Raw genomic sequence first — 23,320 nt, forward strand, 5'->3', positions numbered from 1 at the left:
GTTCCTCGTCACCACTTTCGTTGTTTGACTTTGAAGCGACTGAATTCGTTTTGGTCTTTGCTCGCAGACGGACGAGGAGAAGCGCCAAGGGCTGCCCGTGGTGATGCCCGTGTTCGACAGGAACACCTGCAGCGTGCCCAAATCTCAGATCTCCTTCATAGACTATTTCATCACAGATATGTTTGACGCCTGGGACGGTAAGAGCGACACCGCCGTGGGTATTGTTTTAATTAGAATGTTTGATTTTTTCTTACATACGTAGGGAGTTTATTTATTAAAACAGGCCTCTGTCTTCCTAAAAACTGAAAGCCAGCAACAGCTTTCCAAGAAATAAAGTTCTCCCCGTTCTGGAGAAAATCAGCTTTGTGGCTTTTCCTCACATCTTCCAGCTGTTTCCCCCGAAGACCATCAGTTCCATTCTCATTTAAAAAAAAAATAAAAAATAGTTCTTTGTTCTTGTTTGCTTCTTGATGCTCCTCTAATGGCCACGCTGCTAAATGTTTAGCAGGTTTACTCTGAAATAAGAACTGATTCTGCTCATGGACTGGTTTAAGGTTTAAAACAATAAAAAATTATTTTTTTAGTAGAGAAACACTTATCCTCCCCCACCTGTTGCTATGGGCTGTCAGTGCATTTTAGCTAAACGAGGCGAGTTCTCACCAAACAAATCTCCCTGTTATTAAAACGTTTGCTGTTTGGAAATGTTTAAAATGTAAAAAAAAAAAAAAAAGCAAAAGAAAAACTGAGATGACTGGGGCTTCTGCAGCAGCTGCTCTTTAACGTTCCTTTAGGATGACGCCATTTTGAATCTCCAAGGGTAAATTAACAGAACACCAGCGGAAACATGGAAAAGCTGGACAAACATATTAACAAGAAGCATTTGTCTTATTGGCAAAAAAGACTTTCCAGTGATTATTGAGAAAGGTAGAAATCATTTCCAACATGTTATTTTTTAATAAAATGAAAATGGTATTTTTTTTGTTCCCTAAATTGATGCAACTTTCCAATAGTTGAATTTAGTTTAACATATTAACTAAACTGGATTAAAACCTCTTTTCCAACAGTGACGTAACCAAGACAACCTATCAAACTCTGTGAAAACAATGCTAAACGTAAATCTGACAGAGGGATAAATAATTTTGTGCTATTTAAATTTGGGTGGCTTTTTGGTGGCATATTTTAAAGGAAACAGAACTCGTCTGAGCCAAGTAGAGTTCAGACAGAATGAATGAAACCAACCCATCAGCGCTAAAAGGAATTATATTAGCTCCTTATTCCTACTAAAATTCCCTGTTCCTACGAACCCCGAGAGGAAAGCTGTTCACCGTCAGCGCGGCTCTGATGTCACGGAAAGACTTCTAATGCTAGTGGGAGAAACTGGGAGAGTGTCACAGCAGGGGGACGGAGAGGGGAGGTAGTTGGGAAAGTTCTATCTGGGGTGAGGGGACTCCGGCTCATACATAAACACAAGGCGCATACGACCCACCGGGGTCGCTGTCGGTTCATGTCAGGGGTCGCAGATGCAGCGCGGGATCATCAGCGAGCCGGAAGCCAGGATGTAAACAAGCGAGCGAGAGAACACTGGGAACGTACACATAGCGGAGCGAAAGGAAGGAGAGACACGGACACCTCTGAACCCGAACTGTGGGACGCACAGCATGTTAGCCGCCATGCATGAGCTCGACCTTTCAGACCAGCAAGGGCATTTGTAGTTAAGTGTCATCACCTAATCCTTTTAGATTCTGTTGCATGTATAGTACATTGAATCTGTCACAGCCCTGGAGCACATTTTAGTTAACCACATACCCACTGGTGACACCAGAAGCCTAGAAATGCTGACTCATCCCTCAAAACTGCAATATGTAGCTTTTATAAACAATGTTTGTTTATGTTTTTTTCTTGTTTGTTGAAACGACGGCATGGCAGATGGTGTGAGACAGACAAACTGAAAACATCCAGCTCCTCTCCTTGCCTTCTCCCAGTGCTAACCAGAAACAGCCAATCAGAGGCAAGAGGCGGGTCTTAAGGCTGTCAATCACAATCTACTGTGGCACTTTTTACCTCCCCTTTCCCACTTTCTTTGCTCTCTGCTACTGCTACAGCTTTTCTCCATCAGTGTAACCTATTGTGAATGCTAAGGCTAGTTAAGTTAGCCACCAATGACAGCAGATAAACTGTCTTCTGTAACTGTGAGTTGTTTCTCCACCATTAGCACAGTTAGCAGTGAGAACATGAGGATGATGAACAGCGCTTAAACCCTCCTCCTGGCTCTGATTGGTTGCTTTTGGTCAGGACCGAGGTCTGCTACCTGCCTCAAAAGCAGTCTCCAGTTCACTTGGCATTCACTGGTACTGCACCAGATTTCACTTCAGCCAAACCCACATCAGTCGAGTTGGACTGTGCATTAACCTCCCCAACCGAACTGGACTTTCTAGGCAAGCGGACTGCAGTTGGAGTAAGGTGGACTTACTGTGGTCGGTGTTAAGTTGAGTTATTAGCCAAATTCTTTAAAAAGTAAATTATATGGTTGTCAGATGGCGATATTTCGAGCAGTTGGACAGAGAAAATCTTCGTCAGTGCAGACAGAGCATCTGCATTGTGTAGCTTGAGAGAACAGAAGAGTGTGTTGACTAAAAGATCTTTAGCAGCCTGGTTTAGCTGGTGTTTAGTAAATTTAAACTACCTTTTAAATGCACCAAATGGTACACCTGTGTAAATACGTTTTGGTGAATATTTGATCAACTCCTGCTTTGTGTGCTGCAGCCTTTGCCAGCCTCCCCAACCTGATGGAGCATTTGTCCGAGAACTACAAGTACTGGAAGAACCTGGACGACATGAAGTGCAAGAGCCCGCGTCCTCCGCCGCCCTCCTGATCTCCTGCTCTCCTCTCTGGCACCGTGACCCAGGCCGGACGCTAAAACAGTTAGTCATTTCAGCCGCAGCGCTAAAGTAGCACGTACGGCGAGAAAACGGGGCCAAAAACCTGCCTGAGAGGAACGAGATCGCTGACTGATGAGCACTGTGGCGCTGATCCCGTCTTCAATCTCGGACGCTTTTCTCGTCCCAGCTGAACATGGTGTTCCACCGCCATGGGAAAAGAAAAAAAAAAACAAGTTTTCATCTGACAGCCCGAATGACTGTCATCCGCCATTTTGTTCTGGCGCCTCTTTGAAACAGCCCGGACCTCGCGGCTCACCTGACAATCTGTACCATACAGCGTGACAACTGCACTTTAGCAAATCAAGACATTTGGATTTCGAGCTCCGTTTTGCTCTTTACTTTATTATTATTATTATTATTATTATTATTATTATTTTCTTTAAACCCTGTCATTTTATATCTGGGTGTGGTTCCAAAAGAGCGACGAGACCAAGAGGCGCTTGGCTAAAAGGTGAGCATCTCTAGCGATGGTTCTTCTTCGTAGATGTGAGTTCGCATCTCTAAATCGTCCGATACAGACTTGTGAAGGTGCTCAGCTGGAATTATTCATCCTTAATATCTAAGAAAACAACAAAAACATATTTACGGGACCAAACTGTAAGCATCCCCAGTAGCCCTGAGCAGGGAGAGTGTTGTAGGAAAGATTCCAGGAACAGATCTCTGGAAACAGCGGGGACGTCATGTAGCCTAAAAAAAAAAAAAAAAAGAAAGAAAAAGATGGAATCTGGAGCTTTATCTTGTTTTCCGTCTTTAATGTGTGTGAAAGCAGCCTTTCGATGGAGATGCTTTTAACGAGCAGAATGCACCGTACCAGGGTAAATGTTGAACTTTTAGCTTTGCGACACAAACTGTAGAAATGAACTGTGAGCATCTGGGCAGGTTTCATGTGGACAAAACTTTTATTTTACTAGTTTGGGGAAGAAACTGACCTCACAGATTCCCCTGGTCCCCCAAACAAATTCAATTGTCACATTGAGAACATTCAGGCATTTATTTTCTGATTTGTCACACATCTTTACTAACAAATGTGGCTCAGTCTGACCCATGAGTTGTTATCCAGTAAGATCTCTGAAGCCGTAAACACGACCAATAAAAAAATCAGTTGAGTTTTTTTTTATTTTGTATAAAAAGATTAAAAAAAAAAAAGAAGAAAACCTGATCAAATCACGGATATGGCACGTGTGCCCCCTGGTGGACATAAAGATTTGCACATCAAACCAGCAGTTAAATGTGAGCAAGAAATCACTACTTCTATAATTGGAAATTTATTTGTACAAGATTTATTTTTTTAACAGATACGCAAATTTTCTGGTCACTTTGAGTTGAAAAAGTATTGGCAACCACGAAAGCAGCCAGCAAGAGTAGATTGTGGCGGAATCAACCAAAGGCACAGAGATTCCCTCATATATCCCCTTATAGCTCACTTTTCTCCGCACTCCACTACGACATATTCATAGTAATGGCTCCTGCTTTCTGTACAAAGCGAATCACAAGAAAAGCCATAAGTGTCGTTGGTGATTTTTAGGATAAAAGAAAACACATCTGCGACGTCGTTTCACGGTCTTCAGTCATCCCGTCACAGACGTCCTGGGTTTTCTACTACAAGGTTGCTTTTTTTTTGGTTCGTTTTGCTCATGGTTTCAAACACCTTAAAAAAACACACACACACACAACTTCGTCCAACATCACTGTATTTGTTGTCACTTTACGGATGACCACTTTCTTACGAAAACGCCTTAATCCTGTCGTGCGTCGCTGTTCGGGTGTGCTTTGCTTGTGCCACACTGTAAAACTACATGATGCGCCTGCTGTTCGTGTAAATACTCAGCTAACGCTGGTTTTCATTTGCCTTGCCTCGCTTTTAATGTTTCTTCCTATTTACTAAATGGTGCACCGATGAATCGGCACCGATTTCCTCCATTTTGGGAGATCGGCAATTGGCCAGCGACACTTAAATGCGAAACTGAAAAAATCTAAAAAAATCGCCCCCATTTGCGCAGCCTGGCTGACGACCCGACCCGCCCATCAGGTCAGGGTTTGCCAACTTGGCGACTTTGTTGCTATATGAAGTGACTTTTCAGACAAAATGAATTGGTGAAAATTGGAATCGGCAGGTCAGGCTATGAAAGATCGTTGATCAGCCAGAAAGCTGCAGTCGGCGCTTCCCTGTTACTCACATTTCGACCCATCGTGTCCAAAAATACAGCGACCTGAAACATGGTTCCAGCTCGGATTGTTTCATGAGGGGATATTTTTGCTATCCTGTAACTAGAAATTTTAGAGAGAGAGCGAGAGAGAGACTTTAGACTTCAGACAGCCATGCCTTTTCCACTGAGCAGTCACTACTTGAATGCGGCCTGCATTCTGTGTCTTTTAGCCTGGCAGAACCACAGACAGCTTCGCCTTCAGTGACGGCCGTGCCAACCCTGAGCTTTGCACCATTTATAGATGAAAACCGTCATCAGAGAGTGGTATATATATATATATATATATATATATATATATATATATATATATATATAGCAAATAATCCTTTTTGGATACGTATATATATATATAATCTATTTTTGAAAAAATTATTATTGCCCGTGACAACTGTACTGTGTGTTTTTAAAGATTTTACTGCCTCTTGCATAATAGTTGTACGTTTTACGCTCCACCTTCCTAAACTCTGCCATGGCTGATTGTTTTGAAAGCTTTGTGTATTTTTCTCTTGCCACATTATGTCTTATTTTCGATGTTTTCTGTCAAACAAAAAAAAGTATTGTGAGAGATGAATAAAGCGTTATTTAACTATGAGGTCGCTACGTCACTGGCACCAATGCAGATGTGGAACCTACTCTTTCAGTTTACTTCTGGTAAAGTTTCAACCAGTTAACCTCCATGTTCAAAATTGCTTCATTTTTTTAAGCGAAAGACATGAAAGTTCTGGTCAGTCCAGTCCTACTTCAGGTGTCGGTTTGTTACAGATGGTTTCACATTTTTCATGGTAGAGCTCATTCTGGCGAGCTAGCCAGGAGGTATCACCAAAACCACAGCACTTTCATCCATGTTTCACAGATGATATCAAGCTCTTTACTTGGTGTCTGTACAAAATAATCCCAAGAGCTGCAAATGGCCCTCCAGCCATAGCTTTGACACCACTGGTTTTGAAGAAAAGAAGCAGCACCGGAGCGGATCCAGGTAAAAATGGGAAAGATATCTACTGGGCATCATCAAATGTAAACAGAAAATAAACTTTGTTTTGCATAACTAAATGGAAAAAAAAAACAAAACAAACAATATCCCATCAGTTTGAGAAATATGATTTATTTCATGAATAAATAAGCATGCAATATCACATTTACAGAGTGTGACATTTAATATCCGAGCTTTGCTTGGCACTGATTGGTGCAATTAATAAAAACAGAACAACTTAGGAGGATTTTGGCAGCTGCCTCCATAACTCGCCAATGTAAGCTGTAAAGAAAAAAAAGATTCATTTAATAGTGAATCTTTTAAATGAAGATTCACTTCATCTTCAATTAAAGGTTGTTAAGCCTGTTCTTAACACTGGGCTCAAGGACAGGCTATCTGCAGTTGAACTGGAGACTTTTAATGACACCTTGAATTAAATTTAAGTCCTAAAAGGAGGATGGGAGATCCTCCTGTATTATAATCAAGTTCAGCCTAAATTGTGATATTTCTGGGCTCTGTTTATGGGTCTCGACTGTGGCTTCTCACTGCAAATTCTCTTAACCTCAACTCCACGCAAAAGCTTTAGCTTCAATGTTTTTTGCCTGGACTAAAAACACAGTTGAGATGTTTGCAGCCGACTCAAAACTTTCGGCCTACATGAGTTTAAATAGCTCTGCTGCAACACAATTTAAGATCTGTGACTCTTATCTTTAAGACCAACTTATATTTTTATGAATTAAAGGCATTTTAATGCCTTACATTTGAGGCATGAGTTGAATTTAAAATGTTTTAAGGATGCGTGGACACCCTGAAAAAGAAAAATGCTAAAATTTGTATTTGTTTTCTCTTACAAAATCACAGCAGGGATTTTTTTTTTCTTACCTCAAACAGGATTCAGCTCTCTGGATCTCAAACAATGGTGGAAAGAAAGGCAATAGGTTTTTTTTAATTAATGAACTTTCCTCAATAAAAAATAAAAAATAACTAGCCAACCAATGAATGTACACAGCAATCGTCAGTCTACAGTCAAATGATGTGCGAGGCAATGATAGTCATCCTTCTCTCCTGACTGAAAGGCTTCGGTTTCAGAGTCCTCCGTTCTCCTCCAGCTTCTGGAACAGCGCCTGGCTGCGCAGCCGGGACTGCCTCTCCCCGTCCTTCCACAGGATCAGCAGGTGGTCCGTCGAGCACGTCACCAAGCCCTTCTCCCTGAAGCTCAGAAACATCTGAAAGAAGAAGTCTGGCAATTGGCCGCTGAAGAACTCCGCAGCCGTCTAGATTGTGTAGTAGCACAATCTAGACGGCTGCGGAGTTCTCCAGCGGCCAATTCAGCGTCAGTCATGTCTAAAATGTCACGGGTTCGTACCTGGACCGCTCCCGAGTGTCCAATCAGATCTCCGGTCAGCTCCAGCGTCCTCAGGTTGGGTATTTCCAGGACCTTCTTTGACTGTGGACCGGGCTGTTTGCTCGACCGTCCAAAAGTCCACATACCAAAGAACCCTTTTAAAAAACAAAAAGGATTATTTGCAATAGTACTGCCAAACATTTCAACTTTTTGGGAATGTGTGACAGTTTAGCATCTGCATGGAAGTTGCAGAAAAATTAAGACATAATTTCACATTTTTTAAGCAGTGAAATCTGAAAAGTGTTTTAGTCCCCCCTAAAATGCTAAGGACTGTGTAACGCTTAAACCAGAGCTAAAATTAATTGTGCATGTGTGTGAACCAGGTTTTTATATCCTTGTGGAGACCTATTTCTGACCACAATGTGAGGTTGTGGGGACCACTGCTCCTTATGGGGACATTTTCTTGGTCCCCACGAGGGGAAATGCTGTTTTTGGGTTAGGGGTTAGGTATGTGATGGTTAGGGGTAGGGTTAGGGTTAGGCTGTAGAAATTGAATGGAAACCAATGTGAAGTCCCCACAAGTCATGAAAACACGACTTTGTGTTTGCGCGTGTGTGTTAACCTGCAGATGCTGGTTCAGCAGCCAAAGGTAAATCTTGAATCTCCCACATCCTCACGCTGCCGTCTTCAGAGCACGACATCACCTCACTGAAACAGGAAGCGTCACACACCATCAAACACACACAGACATCGAGAACAGTTCAGTTTGTTCTCGTATGCCCCCCCATCATTGATGACTGTCTACATTTTATTTTCTTCTTTCTCCTGGCTGATTGTAAACAGAGACCCTTTGGATCCTTTGTAGAATCTCTGCAAACTGCGGTTTTAGCAAAAGGATGTATATGAGCAAATGTGAAGAAAACCCCACGAGAAAATGAACTGGTGTACACCTTTTAGATCTTCTGTACATACATTTCTGTTTGTTGTTTTTTTTTTGTTTTTTTTTACTGTCACTGTATTAATCACGAATGAAAGAAATGTCCCAATAACCTGAACTTGATTTTCACAGATGCTACAAATCTATGAACAGGTTTAGAGCAGCAGCTCCCTCGTGTGGCCAAAAAGTGCATTACATTGTGTTCTTTTAAATGTTTACAAAATACTTTATCGTTTTATGGTTTAGTGGAGCCTATAATAAACATTATGTACAAAGCCTATAATAAACTCTTTTCCAGGTGTAAACAGACGTGGTTCAAAGATAAAGAAGTTACAAACTATGAATTAAGAGGGAAGAGTTTGTTAAAAATATACATAAAAGGTCAGGGCAAATACTAAAAACAATTGAATTCCAGTTAGAGGGGTTCAGGAGTGGAGTTACAACTGTGTATTTTAACTATTTAAATGTATATAAAAGAACTACTGACCTAAAACAAGTTCTTACATATTGCTGAAATGATACTTGTTAATTAGTTTTGAAGTATATTAGAAATAATATACTTGCACTTTAAACCAAACAAAAATCCTCCTGGTTTCAGCAGCATAATGGTTGATGGGTTTTCAGTCTTCGCCTAGATTTCAGGAACGCCTTCATATTTATTCATCTTACTCATTTGGCTGAAGAGCAGTAACTGAATCAAGTATCAATAATAATCATGAATAAATGAATAAACTAATGAACAAAGACGAGGTGGAGCTTCGTACCCGTCAGACAGCAGCATGGTGTGCAGCACGTTGGAGTCGTGTGCGGCCTTCCTGTAGGCCACCACAGCTTTGGTCACGACGTCGTACACGTACAGCCCACTGCCCACAGCCGCCAGGATCAGCTACAAAATAAAAGCACTTTGTTTTGGGGTTTTTTTTCTCTCTCTCTCTCTCTCTCAAGAAAACCGTCACCTCCATGAAATGCGGCGCACTGCCGTAACTGCTGCTCTCACCCTCCCGTTGGAGGTCAGGTGCTGGATGGACATCTCACTGGGCTTGGGAGCGGCCAGTCTGATTTCCGTCTGGCTGCTGGGGTGAGACTCCTCCCACAGGATGTGCTCGTAGGCCACGTTCCAAAAGTTCGCCGAGTCCCACAGGATCAACTCGCCCGCGTGGGAGCCGCTGGCAAACATCCCGTCTGGGGGACGAGAAACCGGAAATTCTCCAAATAAAAATAATCCAAAAGACAAAGGGAAAACAGGAGGCGTTTCAGCTTTTACGGAAGCCGGGAGCGGGTGAACGTTCTCTCTTTCTTCTGGAGAAGACCATCAGGAAATTAAGTCATTGTCTCAAGAAAACGGGACGTTAACTCGGTATCTCGAGGTAACAAGAAGTTAACTCGTCAGGTCAAGAAAACCGGAAATTGTCTAGTTATCTTGAGAAAACCATTGCGAAATTAACTTGTATCAAGAAATTGTCCAATTAACTTATCTCAAGAAAACGGAAAATTTACTTTTTATCTCAAGATAACAGGAACTTAATTTATTTTGAGAAAACCATCAGAAAATTAACTCATCTTGAGAAAACCGGAGGCTAACTCATTCTCTCGTGTTAACAAGAAGTGAACTCGTTACCTCCAGGAAACAGAAAATCAACTTCATAACTTGAGAAAGCCGAATACGACCGCTCTCGTCTTCCATGCATATTCACAGTTTGGTTTTGGACCAAGCTGACCGTTGACGTTGATGAGCGCTCGGATCTGGTCGTGGTGATCAGAACAACGCGAGATCTCATCCAGCAACACAGACGAATCCGATGACGCAGTCAATCTGTAGATCACTGCGCAGAAGAGAAACTCGATCATTCACGGCAGCTTTGACGCGTCGTCACAACATGTAACCCAACTCCTTCAGTCACCTATCTCTTTATCCACAGCGGCTGCCACGCAGTTCTTTGGCAGTTCTACCAGAGCAGCAACTCCTGCAATAGCACCAAAACATTCACCGGCGTACTCTCAACCAGCAACATCACAGGCAACCGGTTTCCTCGCACAACGTTTCCTCAGCCATGTTTTTTTCATCGTCTTTCGTTTGCTCTCACCGGTGTCGCTGTGCTTTTGCCTGTGACACAGCAGCTGGAAGTCTTTGTCCCAAACGCACAACTCTTCCCCGCCGGAGAGCCACACAGACAGCCGCTCCAGCACCAGCAAACACTGACACACACACCCACACACACACACAGAGGGAGAGAGATCAGAGCAGGAAACATACCCCAAAGACGCACAGAGAACATCTGCAGGGATGAGAAATATAATTAACCTGCGCATGATGCAATTGACCTTCATCTGCAATCAAGGAAAAAAAAGGCAATTACAGGTTTTAACCTTAAATAATAGCCGGGGAAAAATTCATTAGAGAGTCAATTTCAGCGAGCAGTTCCAGGGTCCGTTAGTTTCGAGTTCAGTTTGGTTCTCAACTCTTCTTGAAACGCGACAACCGAGGTTTGCTTAAAGCCTGAGAAGTTATCAAAAGTGAGCGGCTCTAGGATTTCCAGGCGGTCTAAACCAGTGGTGGGCTGTTTGGAACACTGCCCCCTAGTGTCAAATGTTACATTTTTACAGCTGCTTGGGTGACTAAAATCTTAACGATTACAGATAAGTTGAAGTTGATCAGATGTTCATCTCATTCCTTAAAAGCGTTTTTATTTGACTTCCAGTGTTAGTACAAGGAAGCCACAGTAAAACTTATAAAAGCTTACAATCCATTAGACTGGACATTTGTTTCGTTGAAACTATTTTCCCCTCCATTTATTGTGTTTTCCGTCCGTTTTCATTTAGTTGATATGTTGCTCTCCGTGTTGTGATTTTTGACAACACAGAGAGATTCGACACTTGTGTCGACTCTCTTCCAGGTACCTTCACAGGCGACTGCAGGTCTGAAATGGTCTGCACTCTGTTTCCCGTGTCAGGATCCCACAACTGACAGCGGAGTCAAGGAGTACGAACAACGGCGACGTGAGGGAGGCTTTGTGTGACTGTGCGGGCCTGGAGGATACACTGAGGCTCCGGTCTGAGGAGGCGGTGATGAGCGACGTGAAGCCGCCGCAGGAGAAGGCGCTGACGGCTGTGATCTGCTGGGAGTGTCCTCTCAGCTCCTGCAGCCGCTCTCCCGTCTAAATCAGACCAAAACAACAATGAGGACACACTTAGAGAAGTATCCTTACCATTTCAGCCGTTTCTACATTTGGTTATGGTAGAACCTTAATGGATGTTAACAAAACATCAGCTGAAAAAAAAAACAAAAAAAAAGATGAATTTTGTATCTGAAGGTATTTTTTTCTTTGTTTTTATTCCATTTCTGCAAATGAACTCTACGGCCGAATAGTAGTGGTGGAATATTTTAGATTTTCTTTTTCAAAGGAACATATAACTAACAGTCATCAGCATAAAGATGACAAGAATATTTGTGCTTTCTTAAAGCGCCATGGAAGCAGGTATAATAAACAAAAGGTGAGGGGTGAGAACTGGGCCCTGTGGGACTCCACGATAAAGGGAAACAGAGGAAGAGTTGAAATTTACCTGAATGACATAAAGCTGCGTTTCCCTTAAGCTTGAAATTGTGCGATTTGACATTTCGGAAAAAGATCTGCTTGATCTTAATCTTATTTGTTTTTAGACTTGGTAGCTGGGATGATGTGGTTTTTCAGCCACGTCAAAGTTAATGGATTTTCTCCAAAACTGCGACAAAAAAAACACCTTTTCACATCACACGAGTCACGTGATCAACAGCCAGACGAAAAAAACAAAGACGACAGGAAGTGGTGGGAGGATGACGACGGGTCGGCATGTTTTTTTCATGACTTATGACGTGAACAAACTTATTATGTGATTTGTAATTGCATTTTTTTTTTTTATGGAAACACTGCAATTGTGAAATTGTGTTTTTTCAGACTTTAGCGGAATATTAAAGTTTTGCACACATAGAATATAGAGAATGTTCTGACTGGCAGGATATTAGCCAGGAAAGAGCAATCCCTCAAAATGAAACATCATACGCAACATGCAGGTTGCGTACTGTGACGGCACTTAAATCCAGACGGAAGATCTCAAGAGTGTTATGTAGTGTGAAAATGTCAATCAACTGTATCACACAGCTTCAGTCATTCTAGCTAGAAAGCAGCGATCAGGCCCAAAACCTGGGAGCAGTGATGGACTCTGACCCGAACTCGGCCTTCTGAAGTACATTAAAGAAATAATTTCCCGGCGCAAGATCTAAAGAAACCCATCCACGCGTTTATCTTTACTGCAACGGTGTCTTCACAAGTCTGCCTGAAAAAATAAATAAATTAAAAAAATCAGACACATGCAGCTGATCCAAAATGCTGCTGCTCACTTTCTGACTAAAACCGGGGAGACGGAGCACATCACAGCAGTTCTAAAGTCCTCACACTGGCTCCCTGGAGGTCAGAGACTTTAAGACGTCGAGAAGCAGCTTTTAGCTTCTATGCATCACAAATGTAGAACAAGCTTTCAGAAAACTGTAACACAGCCAAAACACTGAGTTCCTATAAGTCAAGGCTAAAACCATCACCTGTTTAGAGCTGCCTTTGATCCTCACCGGAAAACTGATCAACATAATTGATGTGTTTTTATGGTTTTGATGAAGGCATTTAGCAAAGTAAAATGTTTATTGCTAGTTTCAAAATTGGTCGATGTATTACGGTTTTACGATGTGAAGGATTTTAAACCGTCTTTTTCCTGAAATGTGCCTTACATATAAGCATGACTACAAGCAGAGGAGTTTCTCCAACACTTTTCAGGATGTGGCTGCTACACAAACCAAGCGCTGAAGGTTCTAGAGGTGCGAATAGTTTGGCAGGACTCTGTGATTTACTGTGGGCGATACTTCATTCGGACTGCGTGTCGTTACCTCGACGTTCCACACCAGCACCAGGCCGTCGTCCCCTGCCGAAGCAAACCTGGAAGATAAAAAAAAAAGAAAAAAGAGATCATCAGCACGGCTTGGTGCACCTCGGCTCCCCGCAACGCGCAAGGGGATCATTTCCACACCACCTTCAGTCGGGAAACCCCACAGAACGTCGGACTTATCGACTCAACCCGCCCTCTGACCCCGAACCGTCTTTCTTTCAAAGAAGGAGAAGAAAAAAAACATCAACACAGGATGAGCTGATGAAACAAGAGATTAAATGAAAAGAGAGGAACTGTCGAGGATATATTTCTGGGACTTTCAAAAGCAATCTGGAGGGAATTTTCTGGCCTTTGCCCACCACCCCACAACTCTGACCGCCAGCCTTCAGGACCCCGAGGAGGAGATTATTACCGCAGGAGTCCAGGCGTAAAGCAACTCCCACCTCCTGACACATACACACTTGCTTAGCTCCGTTATAAATTCCCCATCTGACCACTTATGCTGACCCAGTGTAGCATGCCGGCCTGCTGCTTGGCCTCTTTTTTCTTTTGTTGTATTTTTATTTTCACAAAGAGAGACCAGCGGCGGCAGCAGAGGTTCTATCTGCGTGCGCGGACGGCACTAGAAGTCTACCGCGCGCACAATCGCTATCTGGTGATGATGGGCCTCTTGTCATGCTCTGGAAGTTTGCAGTCGGTGAGGATCTCCTGTCAATCACAGAGGGATGGAGGCCAGCCAAGGGTGGAGAGGTTAGAGAAAAAGGTGGTAGTGGAAGGAGGGTGAAGGAGGTGGGGGGGTTGTGGTCGGCTTACCTGAAGTCATCAATCTGCACCAGAAATCGAACGATGTCAAAATGTCCTTTCAGCACCTGCAGCTCAGTGAAGCAGTTTTTGGGCTGTTCCTCTCCGATGCACAACACGGAGCTTTTCTGCACACACAGGAGAGGCAGAGGCAGGGAGGGAGAGAGGGAATGATGTGGTGAACTCTCAAAACTACTATTTGTTGAGGGGAGAAAAATAAATAAATAAATAAATAAAAAAAATATATATATATATATAACAGGTTTTTTTTATCTCAACATCTTACATATTCTTGGAGGAGAGTTTATAAATAGCAGCTTTGTTGCAGAACAGTATCAGCAAGTAGTCCAGGACTTTTTAGCAGAGGTGGGTAGAGGAGCCAAACATTTTATTCAAGTAAGAGTAGCAATACTTCAACATATTTTTACTCGCCTAAAAGTAAAAGTACGGTCCGGTACTTTCACTCGTAATAGTTTAGGTTATTCAGATAAATGTGAGCATCTAGCTACTGTTCCTGGGTTACGTTGAGCTGGAGCACAATAGATGTGATTTAATTCAGTCAGTTTGACATCGTTATTAATTTTAAAAAATATAATTATTCAAAGAAGCTGCAGTGGAATAGCGCTTTATTGGCTGCTTGTGAAAATAGTTCTGAATGTTTCTGAATAATAACAGGCAGGTGTTTTGGTCACATAGCCAATATACAAACATTGACACTTGAAAAGGTCAAAGGTGTTGTTTATAAAGCATTGAAAAAAAAAAACAATGGCGAAATTCGACAAGAAAAGCTGGATTCATTTTTATTGTATTTAAAAGTAGACACTGTAATGACTGTAAACTCGCAACCATTACCGCTGTTTGAATTTAGTAGCTCAAAGGTCTGACAACATAGCAAAACCCAGGTGGAATCACATTGTGGGGGGGACCACACTCGACACAACACCTGCTGCAGCTAGCTTACCTCCACTGAGCTCTGCCCCTCCCGACCTCCGAGAATCCACCGCAGCATGACGAACCCGCGGCTCCAGAAACAGCAACCGTAAACTGACTCCCTCAAAGTAAAAACAAGAAAATCTAACTAACAACAGCCTCCCTGTGTGTCTAGCTCAGGCTGCGGGGTGATACATGCCTCACCAGTCACCAGACTAACCGAAAAATCCGAAACGTTCTCGCGTCACTTGTTTATGGGGAGATTTATAAGTGACAGAATCCGAAGAATCGTAATATTACAGCAAAATAGAGACGATTACACTGTCAGAATTGAAACGACATAGTGTAACATGGGAAAAAAAGGCACAACCACAACAAACCATTCATGTGACTACGGAAGCTTTTCAGGGACAAACTAGACTGAAGACGATTAGTATTTGGGAAGTGAATCTAAATGGCGTCACGTCTTGTGTTAGAAATGTCAACATTTACTACGACTTTCTTGTTTGTTTGTTTGTTTATTTTTTGATTTAGTTGAATATACAACTGCTGTTATAACAGAGGTACTGAATCAACATGTGGCCCAGCTGATTAGAAAAGCATTCAGACATACTTACTTTACAGGCCTTAATGCTAAGGTCTGAAAAGTAGTACAGGTGTCCAAACATTTTGTCATTTGGGACAAAATCATCATGTCAAAATAACTTGCTAAAAAAAAATAATCAGAAAATATACTGTTTTTTTTTTTCTCCCAGCTTACCAATAAACTAAACAGTACTTAAATTAAACAAATAGTACTTTTTGTAGGGAAGGAATGTGTAATACATTGTACATCCAGTACTTAAAAAGACTTTTCCACATTTATCTTATTGGAAGAAAGATTGTGTTTTGCTGTGTTAAGCACTGTGCTATTTGACATTCAATGGAAGAAATAAAAATAAACAGGAAAAAATTGCTTGCTTTGTATTTATTTTCCTGATCAGCCGGCATTAGTAAACACTGTGCCTTAGATTTCAATATTCTAAGGTATTCATGATCGCAACCTACCTGTGTTTGTGAACTTTTTAATTTTTGCCATATTTTCCTGAAAGCCATGTCATTTTCTCACCATCACCTTAACTGGAGCCACTTTGAAGGTGGAAGGTGATTTAAAACGCCTGGATAGATGAAACACACCGACAGAGATTCTCAAATGAAATCTCATCAGCTGCCTTTTGTGATGTCATCAGGCGATTCGTCTCCAAAAAGGACCAGTTTTGAGAGCGTAGATTTTAAGATTTACAACAAAATAGCAAAACAGACAAAGAACTTTTTGTTTCGGTGCCTAACTATTTTTAAGCATAATTTGACTAATTCAGCAAAAATGACTGACTGGTAGCTTTAAGTAGGACTTAAAGTTCTACTAAGACCAATTGGGACATGAGTATGAGGGAGTTTCTTTTTTTCTTTTTTTGGGGAAAGGCAAATATGTCGCAGAGGAAACATCAGTGGGGCAGAAAGAAACGGCAAAAAAATAAGCAAAGTTTTCAAAAACATGGAGAGGCATTCAGTATGACTGGTTCTGTTCATTTCTCTGCAACTAGATGGCAGTATGTCCTAACTCCACCGTCTCAGGTGAAGGCACCAATGGAGTGAAGAAAGATCCAATAGTTCCTCTCAGGTGTTTCCTCAGTCACCTCACAAATCACAACAAAAAAGTGTTTTTGTTCAGCAAATTTCAGCTCACTCAGCAACTCCAACAGCATCCAAAGACCCTTGTTCCTCCACTCCGTTCCCAGCCCCCGTCCTGTCAGTGTGTCTCCTGGCAACACTCACACCATACGGCGTCACCCCCCCGGTCGTGTCTGCCGCTGCTCCCCCGATTGAGACGACATGCAGTGCGGGGCCCTGTGACCTTCATGGTGGCTCAGATCCGCGGCTGGCACTGATTTCTGATTTAGTGTCGATCCGCCGCGCTTGTCAGGGTGGCTGCGAGGTGTTTTCCATGCGGTAATAGAAAAAAAAAAAAAAGCTCAAGGGCAGCCGGAGAAGAGGAGAAGGGTTCGGGGGAGAGGGATATGGTCGACGTGGAGTGAATGGGCTTTTAAATGTGAGGCAACTAGTACAGACAAATCTCAGCAACTGTAACTGTGGACAAGAGGAGCAAAGTGTGGCCTGCTTTTCTCTTAATCTTTTAAGAGCTACAAGATTTATCATTATTAATTATTATTATTATTATTATTCTTATTATTATTATTATTTAAAAAGGTCTGTTGTGCTTTAAACTTTTCCACTGCTTCCCCCCCCCCCCCCCCCTTTATCATCTTCCAAAGACAACTGGTTGCACTCAGAGGAAAAAGGGCTTGGGAGGGACCAATAATTTGGCACGCCGCACTTTTCAGTTTTTATTTGCGAATATATATATATATATATATGGTGAGGGCGAACCAACCAGACATAGTCGTGGTGGATAAACAACAGAGGAAAGCCGTTGTGGTGGATGTGGCAATACCAAGTGACTGCAACATCAGGAAAAAGGAGCATGAAAAACTAGAGAAATACCAGGGCCTAAGGGAGGAACTGGAGAGGGCCTGGAAGGTGAAGACCACAGTGGTGCCTGTGGTCATCGGGACCCTCGGGGCAGTCACCCCCAAACTGGAACAGTGGCTACAACAGATCCCAGGAGCAACATCAGACATCTCAGTCCAGAAATGTGCAGTCCTAGGCACAGCCAAGATACTGCGCAGAACCCTCAAGCTCCCAGGCCTCTGGTAGAGGACCCGAGCTAAGAGGAAGAAGAATCACCACCCGCGGTGGGTGAGAAGGGAATTTTATATATATATATATATATATATATATATATATATATATATATATATATATATATATATATATATATATATATATATATATATATATATATATATTAATCATGTAATATTTTTCTCTCCACTGCACAACTGTATGACCTTTTGTTGGTCTTTCACTTTAAATTGCAATTAAATACATTCATGTTTTGTTTTGAGAGCCGCTTTGGATTCCGTTTTATATTTGATCTTTGGTTTAGTCAATTTTTGCCAAAATGTAACTAAAATCAGCAAAAAATAATAATTAAAAATTTTAAAAATTCACAAAAAACTATTTCTGAATAAAAAATGGAAATAAAATCACTACTTCATATTTGTAGAAATCTTTCAGGAATCCTACACAATCAGGATTGGATTTTAAAGATAGACAACTGTGGTTTTAATTTCATTAGTAGCTGTGCGGATTAATGACTCGGAAAGTAGAAGAAAAGGTGATTTATAAACAGCAGAGGGAAACGGTTGATGAGCAGAGTTGATGTTTTGTCAGATATGGCTACTGGTAAGAATCCACTGTGCAGTGAAAGTCTTGATCACAGCGCCACAACAGACCAACCAGGAGCCACAAGAAGAGAGAGAGAAGAAAAAAAAACTCTCACTTTTTCCTCTAACTGCCTGATCTGATCCTCCTCGGGGCCGGGAAGGAAAACAAATGGTTGTGATGATGGAAGAGGAATTAGGCTGTAATTTAACAATGAACCAACAGGAGCGTTTCAGTAACGCGGATCCTCCCGAGCGCGCCGCTCTGCCGAGTCCTGCAGCAGGACGGGCTCTCGCTCCAGGCCAACACCTCTCACTGTCCGTCTTCATCAGGATTTCACTGTGTCCTGCTTTACCCGCTGCGGCCTCCCGGCGCTGCTCAGACCTCAGCACGCAGAAACAGGAGCGGAACAATATCTACAGTCCCAGCAAAACTTCAGTGTCTTAATGGCGTTTTTATGTGGTTGGCCAACAAATAGTGCACGATTGCGGAGTGGAAAGGGCATTCTTCGCGTTCAACATTCTTCTTTTAACAGGTAAAATTCCAATCAATACGGTGGTCATTTTGGCTAAAAACCAGCGCAAACTATTTGAAGTCACCAAACTTGTCGTGATTTCCTCCATTCCTGCCAAGTTTCGTCCTTCCACAATGATGACTGTGTTTGCTAATGGATGACGCCTGTGCCACTGCCTATATTAACTCTAACCCTGCAGTCACTGCGTTTCCACCATATAGATGCGAAATTTGACATTTCGAAAATAAATTAGCTTGACGAAAAAAACAACAAAAAAACCCTCTTGATTTCTGCTGGGATGAGGTGTTTTGTTTTGTTTTGTTGGTTTTTTGTCAAATGGAATTTCGCAAAACTGCAACAGAAATACTTTCCGCAAACACAAGAATAATTTCAATAGATAATACAGGCGACATATTATTCAATATGTAGAATATTCACCGAACTGCTCAGCATTCTGGGAGATGCAGGCACAGCAAAGACTTGGTTACCTAGTAACAACCTGTTGAGTGACTTCCGCAGCAGCAGTTTCGTGTTTCCCCCACCGTGCCTCATGAATGCCTCATGAGGCACGGTTTGACAATAAAACATAAAACATCATGGAGTGAAAACTGTGGATGAAACAGGAAAGATAACACCACCGGTTTGACAATACATCAGATAGCCTATGTAAGACAAAAACCTAATCAATAATTATCAATATCGACAATTATCGATATCGGTCCATATGAAACTCTTATAAAGTGATATGTTTGTCAGTCATATTGTCCAGCCCTAGCTACATGAGATTATAGCGAAGTGGCTAATTTGCCTTCCTACAGCGCATTGGCTGGTTGATGATGTTTAATAATAATAATAAGAAAAAGCAGCCTCAGAATAATGCAAAGAAAAACTATTCATGAAGGAGAATAGTGGGTAAAGACAATTGTTTTCAAATTGTAGTCCATAAAGGTTCAACAATTTCCACTTTAAGTTGATAAGTTTAATAGCGTGAGCATAAAAAAAGAGTTGTAAACAATTAAGCTAGGCTAAACTAAACATGCTAAAAATTAGCCTGTGGTCTCGCCTCGGACACTGTAACAAACTACTCTACTGCATTGTTTTCAGACTCTAAACAGATCCACGTGTTTTGTTTCAGTAAGTAAATGATTTTGTCTTTCGAGTTTTGGTCCACGGTTCATTGTGGAGCCTGCAGGGCACTTAGATGAAATCGGCCGGAGGTTAAATGAAACGGTTTAGATCAACTACGTTGGTTTTCAAACAGTCTAGTTAAATTCCTGATCTAAATCTAACGGCGACATCAACTAACACTTGATGAACATGAGGAAATGTAAGTCTATTCACTGCTACATCGCCCAAGCTTACCAAGGAACCTTACTCTTGCTTCCAGTGCAACTTGAAATAAGACAAAACTCACTTACAGGTAACCTGACAGCAAGATGGATGAGCTTGTTTTCATTAATATTGAGCAATTATTCATTAACAACAAGCTCAAAAAATATACTGATGGGATATTTTTAAGTTAGTTTAGTTTAGTTTAGTTTAGTTTAGTTTAGTTTAGTTTAGTTTAGTTTAGTTTAGTTTAGTTTAGTTTAGTTTAGTTTAGTTTAGTTTTGGTCTAGAAACTACACTGAAAATAATAAGCAAGATTTTGTGTTTTACATATGGACCTAAATTGGGGCCATAAAGTTTGTTCAAAAGAAAAAAAATAAATAAACAGTTGAAACTGAAAAATGATTTAAAGCTAAAGAAAAAAAAAACAACAACAAACAAACAAACTTTATGACCCCGACTTAGCTCCGTGCTTAAAGTCCTCTTACGGCGCGAGGTTGAACAAAAGCAGGAAGTGCACCTGATTAGCATATATGTGGCATTTAACGGCGTCCGTACACTGACCGGGGGAGAGGCGGCCTGTCCCAGCTTCTGTCACTTTGATTTGTCACATGGGCCTGACTGTAATTGCTGTGTTTCAGTCATCACGGGTTAATTATCAGCCCTGACCCGCAGCATTACAAACGCCCGTGCCGACACAGTCCCTGCAGAAGGCTGCCGGGATTATTTCGAAACAGCAAAAAGTTGGTGAGGCACACACACACGCACACACACACACACACACACACCGTGACAGCGCAAAGCTGCCAAATCTCTCCTCTCACTCCTCAGCAGAGCCCACAAATGATCACCACCGTCTCGTCTCCCTCACGTCCTCCCTCCGTCATTTAGTGACCCACTAATGTTCTGTTCATTTTCTCTTATGAATAGATAATAGGCAGAAATCAAATCTCTTCATTTGCATGTAATACAATTAAGACCTTTTCAAACAATGACAAATGGAGGGAGCAGCGAGGTGTCAGTCAGCCTCATCATCGGCGGGGGAGGCAGAGGCGGGATCGGCGGCGAGGCCCCCCGCGTTTTTAAACGAAAAATTAATAAAAGCTTCAAATGGAATCTTCTCGGCACCATCTGGAATAACAATCACAGAGGCACTCCGAGACTCCGACTGTCAGATAAGATTTAAGTTCCCATGAATTTGAATTCACAAACGGTCCCTCCAAGTGCCTGAGGAAACTCCCAAGAGCTTTTTTATTTATTTATTTATGCTTTTATTTTTATTATTATTTGGTGCCTAAACTGGCTTTAAAGATGCAGTATGTAATTTTATTTTTAAAAATACATGTTTTTTTGTATTTCTTGATACTGTCAGTATGCTGTGACAGTACAGGACAGATAATCTGCGAAAAAATCGAGCTCCTCCTCTGAGCTACTATTGCCCCGTGAAGACACGGTCAAAAGCAACCAATCAGAGCCAGGAGGCGGGTCTTAGCGCTGTCAATCAGGCACTGGTGTATGCCCTGCTAGATGTTTTAAAGGGGAAGAAAAAACTTACCATCACATGAAACTTGTCATTGTTGACTATTCCAACTAGCATTAGCATTCATGACAAGATCCTGCTTTCAGAAAAAGAGAAGGGGAGGAGCAGCTGAGACCCGCCTCCCGGCTCTGATTGGCTGTTTTTAGTTGGCGCTGGGAGAAAGCAGCACCGCTTGATTTTCCTCACTGATTATCTGTCTCATGCTGTTCTGTGACATTTTAACAAATATGTACAAAAGAATCTATAGATATTTTCATAAAAGTATATACTGCAGCTTTAAAGAGGCAGGTGTTGATGTTGCTGTTGCTGTTTTTCTAGCTACACGCCCTGATTTGCAGGGTGAACTTTTTAAAACTCACACTTTCGCGTCGTTATTTCAATACGTTATGGAAATCCACAACGTGCTTTTGTTTTTGTTGTGTGTTTTTTTTTTAGAAAAGAAATGTTTGTGGTTGTTTTCATGTGTATAAATACGCAACATGGACGTAGGCGTGGGCTCACAACATCTCTCCTTCACCTTTGCTCCTCATGGACAAATTTGCATAGATCTACTAATCGTAATAGTCTGCAGGGAAGCAAAGCAACTTATTACCAAAAAAAGATGTCAAAACTATTATTGCTCATTTGCAACTCTCGTTACAAATTCGTGAGTCCTGATTTGTATTCATGGGTTTCCGCAAAATGCACAGGATTTTATCGCGACGTTCTCCTTTACTGGTGCGAACGTATTCACAGCAAACACACCCGCGTCTTTGTCTGACACGGACGCATAATGGGAAACATGCGGGGGAAAAATTAATGGATTCCCATTCATAATCCCTGATAGAGAGAAAGAGAGAGAGAGACTCGTTCACCCTCGGATGGTTTATTGACTGATTTCGTTTATTTGTGTGGAATAAATAGGAGGTAAACATTGGCTCACGTCCGCGTTTCCTGCGACACACCCGCTGCACAGCATTGTGGGAGAAATGATCCCGCCGACGGCGGGGTCACTGATTGGCTGCCTTGTCGTCGTGTGACAAATTACCCAATGAAAAACAGGTTACCCGTTTCCACAAACCAATTAACCTGGCTGATAGTGAAGCTAATTGTTACATTTTATAAAATATTATTTCACATCTGTCGCCACGACTGCAGAAGTCTCTATCCCGTACCGAAACATCCGCTCCGTCAAGTTTTCTCTCTGCTGCCAAACCAAATTTGGTGCCATAATCACACAAAACCTTTATCAGTTTTGATCAAAGCTTTCTGATGGACGCCTCAAGACATCGACCTTGTTGACCTTAGGCCATTTGTTTTGTAACTTTTCTGATGATATGCTGAGAGTCATGTGACCCATTTGTCCCCAAGCCTTAACCTTCTGGCTGCTTTTTTAAATTGCTGCTTCAGTATTTCCACAGAATGATCTTCCTTCATGATGCCATCAGTTTTGTGAAGTGCAGCAAAACACCAGGACAAAGTTACACTTTTCATCCCAGGAACTGTAATCTGAGTTTTTCTGGCTCCATTGACCATAACAATTGCCTGTGGCAATTTTGAAAAAAATAAAACAAATAAATAAATAAAACTCTC

General features: G+C 41.8%; 2 protein-coding genes across 4 annotated transcripts in view; one reads left to right on the forward strand and one right to left on the reverse strand.

The window, feature by feature from the left end:
- The window catches only part of pde8b (phosphodiesterase 8B), a 48,010-nt gene extending 42,548 nt beyond the window's left edge, over nt 1-5,462 (forward strand). Inside the window, exons 22-23 of one of the 2 annotated variants that reach the window (XM_044095670.1) lie at nt 68-197; nt 310-1,396. In XM_044095670.1, coding sequence (XP_043951605.1) covers nt 68-197; nt 310-428 — 249 coding nt within the window. In that variant the 3' untranslated portion in view covers nt 429-1,396. Of the gene's footprint in view, nt 1-67; nt 198-309; nt 1,397-2,763 lie in introns of those variants that run through there. The other variant, XM_044095669.1, reaches the window with a different exon arrangement.
- On the reverse strand, nt 4,930-15,448 carry wdr41 (WD repeat domain 41). 2 transcript variants are annotated; one of them, XR_006368565.1, is made up of 14 exons: nt 15,073-15,448; nt 14,124-14,239; nt 13,312-13,360; nt 11,438-11,554; nt 11,298-11,360; nt 10,484-10,595; nt 10,301-10,363; nt 10,118-10,222; nt 9,397-9,581; nt 9,164-9,285; nt 8,085-8,170; nt 7,484-7,617; nt 7,000-7,343; nt 4,930-6,399 (listed from the first exon to the last, which is right to left on the reverse strand). XR_006368565.1 is itself a non-coding variant. In XM_044095671.1 (13 exons), exons 1-13 carry the CDS (start codon nt 15,118-15,120, stop codon nt 7,203-7,205), a joined length of 1,341 nt encoding a protein of 446 aa, XP_043951606.1. In that variant the 5' UTR covers nt 15,121-15,448; the 3' UTR covers nt 4,930-7,202. The 2 variants fall into 2 exon arrangements, 1 of the variants encoding a protein (XP_043951606.1); XM_044095671.1 differs by having other exon boundaries at nt 4,930-7,343.
- Between the last annotated feature and the right edge of the window lie 7,872 nt (nt 15,449-23,320).

This window comes from Gambusia affinis, linkage group LG17, assembly GCF_019740435.1.
Source record: "Gambusia affinis linkage group LG17, SWU_Gaff_1.0, whole genome shotgun sequence".
In the NCBI taxonomy this organism is placed as follows: Eukaryota; Metazoa; Chordata; class Actinopteri; order Cyprinodontiformes; family Poeciliidae; genus Gambusia; species Gambusia affinis.

Bases quoted from the DNA above. Each gene is read 5' to 3' on its own strand.
- wdr41 (XM_044095671.1), bottom strand. From the start codon at position 15,120: ATGCTGCGGTGGATTCTCGGAGGTCGGGAGGGGCAGAGCTCAGTGGAG. The intron at 9,286-9,396 runs GTGAGAGCAGCA...TTTATTTTGTAG, and splicing joins ACCTGACCTCCAACGGGAGG to CTGATCCTGGCGGCTGTGGG. The intron at 8,171-9,163 runs GTACGAAGCTCC...TTCCTGTTTCAG, and splicing joins ACCATGCTGCTGTCTGACGG to TGAGGTGATGTCGTGCTCTG.